Source organism: Cyprinodon variegatus, unplaced genomic scaffold, assembly GCF_000732505.1.
Source record: "Cyprinodon variegatus isolate N-32 unplaced genomic scaffold, C_variegatus-1.0 Scaffold473, whole genome shotgun sequence".
NCBI lineage: Eukaryota > Metazoa > Chordata > Actinopteri > Cyprinodontiformes > Cyprinodontidae > Cyprinodon > Cyprinodon variegatus.
In genome coordinates, this window is record NW_015150926.1 from 234274 (window position 1) to 236476 (window position 2203).

Genomic DNA, 2203 nt, shown 5'->3' on the forward strand with positions numbered 1-2203 from the left:
CTTTACTGGAGGCATCCATGTTTGTCAAAGAACACTACTGCCACCTACTGGTTTGTGACGTCACGGTGCTACGGAGCCCCTAAAGGGACATGAAGGGAAAAAATAAACTTTTGCGAGATCCCGCAAAAGTATTGCGGGATCTCTCAAAAGTTTTGCGGGATCTCGCAAAAGTTTATTTTTTCCCTTCATGTCCCTTTAGGGGCTCCGTAGCACCGTGACGTCACAAACCAGTAGGTGGCAGTAGTGTTCTTTGACAAACATGGATGCCTCCAGTAAAGCACGTTCACATGAAAATTACTCTTAATTAAAAACACTGATCATTTATTGAACAGTATGTTATTTCATATTTAAAGTACTTTCAGAAGTTTGAATTCTGAATATGAGCGAACTTTTCCTTTAAACTTGGCAGAAAAACTGGCGTAAGTTGAGTTATTATTTTTAGATACATCTGCTGAAATAAAAGCAGCCCATCCTAACGGACGCAGAGAAAAACCCGTCTCCCTTCATTCCCTCCTCGTTTTCCAGGACTCTCCTCTAAAAGCCGTGCAGATGCTCTGGGTCAACCTCATCATGGACACGCTGGCCTCCCTTGCCCTGGCCACCGAGCCGCCCACAGAGTCGCTGCTTCTACGCAAACCCTACGGCCGCGACAAGCCGCTCATCTCCCGAACCATGATGAAGAACATCCTGGGCCATGCCGTGTTCCAGCTCATCATCATCTTCACTCTGCTGTTTGCAGGTGGGTCTGACCCCCATACCCCCCCCTCACCCGCTCCCACCCTGCAGGGCATCTTTACACTTTCTTGTTGTTTCTCAGGAGAAAATTTTTTCGACATCGACTCTGGCCGTAACGCTCCTCTGCACTCCCCGCCATCGGAGCACTACACCATCGTCTTCAACGTGTTTGTGATGATGCAGCTCTTCAACGAGATCAACGCCAGGAAGATCCACGGTGAGAGGAACGTCTTCGAGGGCGTCTACAGGAACCCCATCTTCTGCAGCGTGGTCCTGGGCACCTTCGCCCTGCAGGTAGGTTCATCATCACCTTCACATCTAGACCCCCTCAGATAGAGCAGCTTTATAACCTATACTACAAAGAAAGACCTAAAATGAGCAACGCTCCTTCTCGCCCTCAGATCATCATCGTTCAGTTTGGAGGGAAGCCGTTCTCCTGCTCTCCTCTGACCATCGACCAGTGGCTGTGGTGTGTGTTCATCGGGATGGGCGAGCTGCTGTGGGGACAGGTGAGAGCCTCAGTTTCACTGGAGACCCGCTCCCACAGACGTGGGCGCACGAGGAGGCGGAAATCCAAAGTTTGTGGCTTTAGTGTTTGTCTTGAAAACACTTGCTGCCGCTGCGGCGTTGCCTTAGCGACCATCGGCATGGTAATGAGCTCAGCACATGAAAGCAGTTCAGCTCCTGTTTACAAGCTGCGAGGGTGTTTCAGTCCCTCTGTGGACACACGCTTACACACATGATTACCCACAGCAGCACACGCTAAGGTCGAGCAGACTCTGAGGTTCTTTTCATTTATATGATACAGTTAGCATATCATACTTTAGCATTGAAGCTGTAGGTATTCTGTAATGCTTGTCCCTAGAAAGGCATTTGCAAGACACAATCAGTCAAATCCAAACATCTCACAGTAAATTAGTGGTGATCAAAAGTCTCTCTGGTGTAAAATTTAGCTTAAGAATAGAGCAAAATTAGAGGCTGAATCTGTAACCTAAAGAGGAAACATGATAGAAGCTTGAAAAACTCTGATCCAACCGCAGCAGCAGACAGAAGCTGTTTGTAAAATGTTGATTTTTCAATTACTTTACTGGACTATTGATTTTATTAACTGTATTGATCTCACAGTAGAGAAATTTACTCATTACATCAGCTCAAATAGTCAAAGAAGAGAAAAAGAATTTGCCAAGGTAATAGCAGGATTATTATACAGGCTTATTTATGTCACATCTATTTCAAAAAGGCCCTCAAGCAAAATAAATGTATGTTAAAACACCTCTGTTCATGGATTATATACCACCGCACAACAAAATCACACGTGCGAGAGAAACTGCTGCGAAACTGAGGAGAAATCGCTCTACGGAGCTCCTCCCACGCGCGCTCGGGAGGAGCTCCTGCCTTTGACTGACAGCTGGCAGGAGGTGGGACAGTGGTGGTCAAAGCGTCAGTCAAAGGCTTCCTGACACAACTT

At 46.8% G+C, this 2203-nt stretch overlaps 1 protein-coding gene across 1 annotated transcript in view; it reads left to right on the forward strand.

Moving 5' to 3' along the window:
- LOC107094273 (plasma membrane calcium-transporting ATPase 1-like) overlaps positions 1-2203 on the forward strand; it is a 102622-nt gene that overhangs the window by 90025 nt on the left and 10394 nt on the right. The window contains exons 15-17 of the mRNA XM_015389801.1: positions 526-739; positions 818-1029; positions 1137-1244. Coding sequence (XP_015245287.1) covers positions 526-739; positions 818-1029; positions 1137-1244 — 534 coding nt within the window. The remainder of the gene's footprint in view (positions 1-525; positions 740-817; positions 1030-1136; positions 1245-2203) is intronic.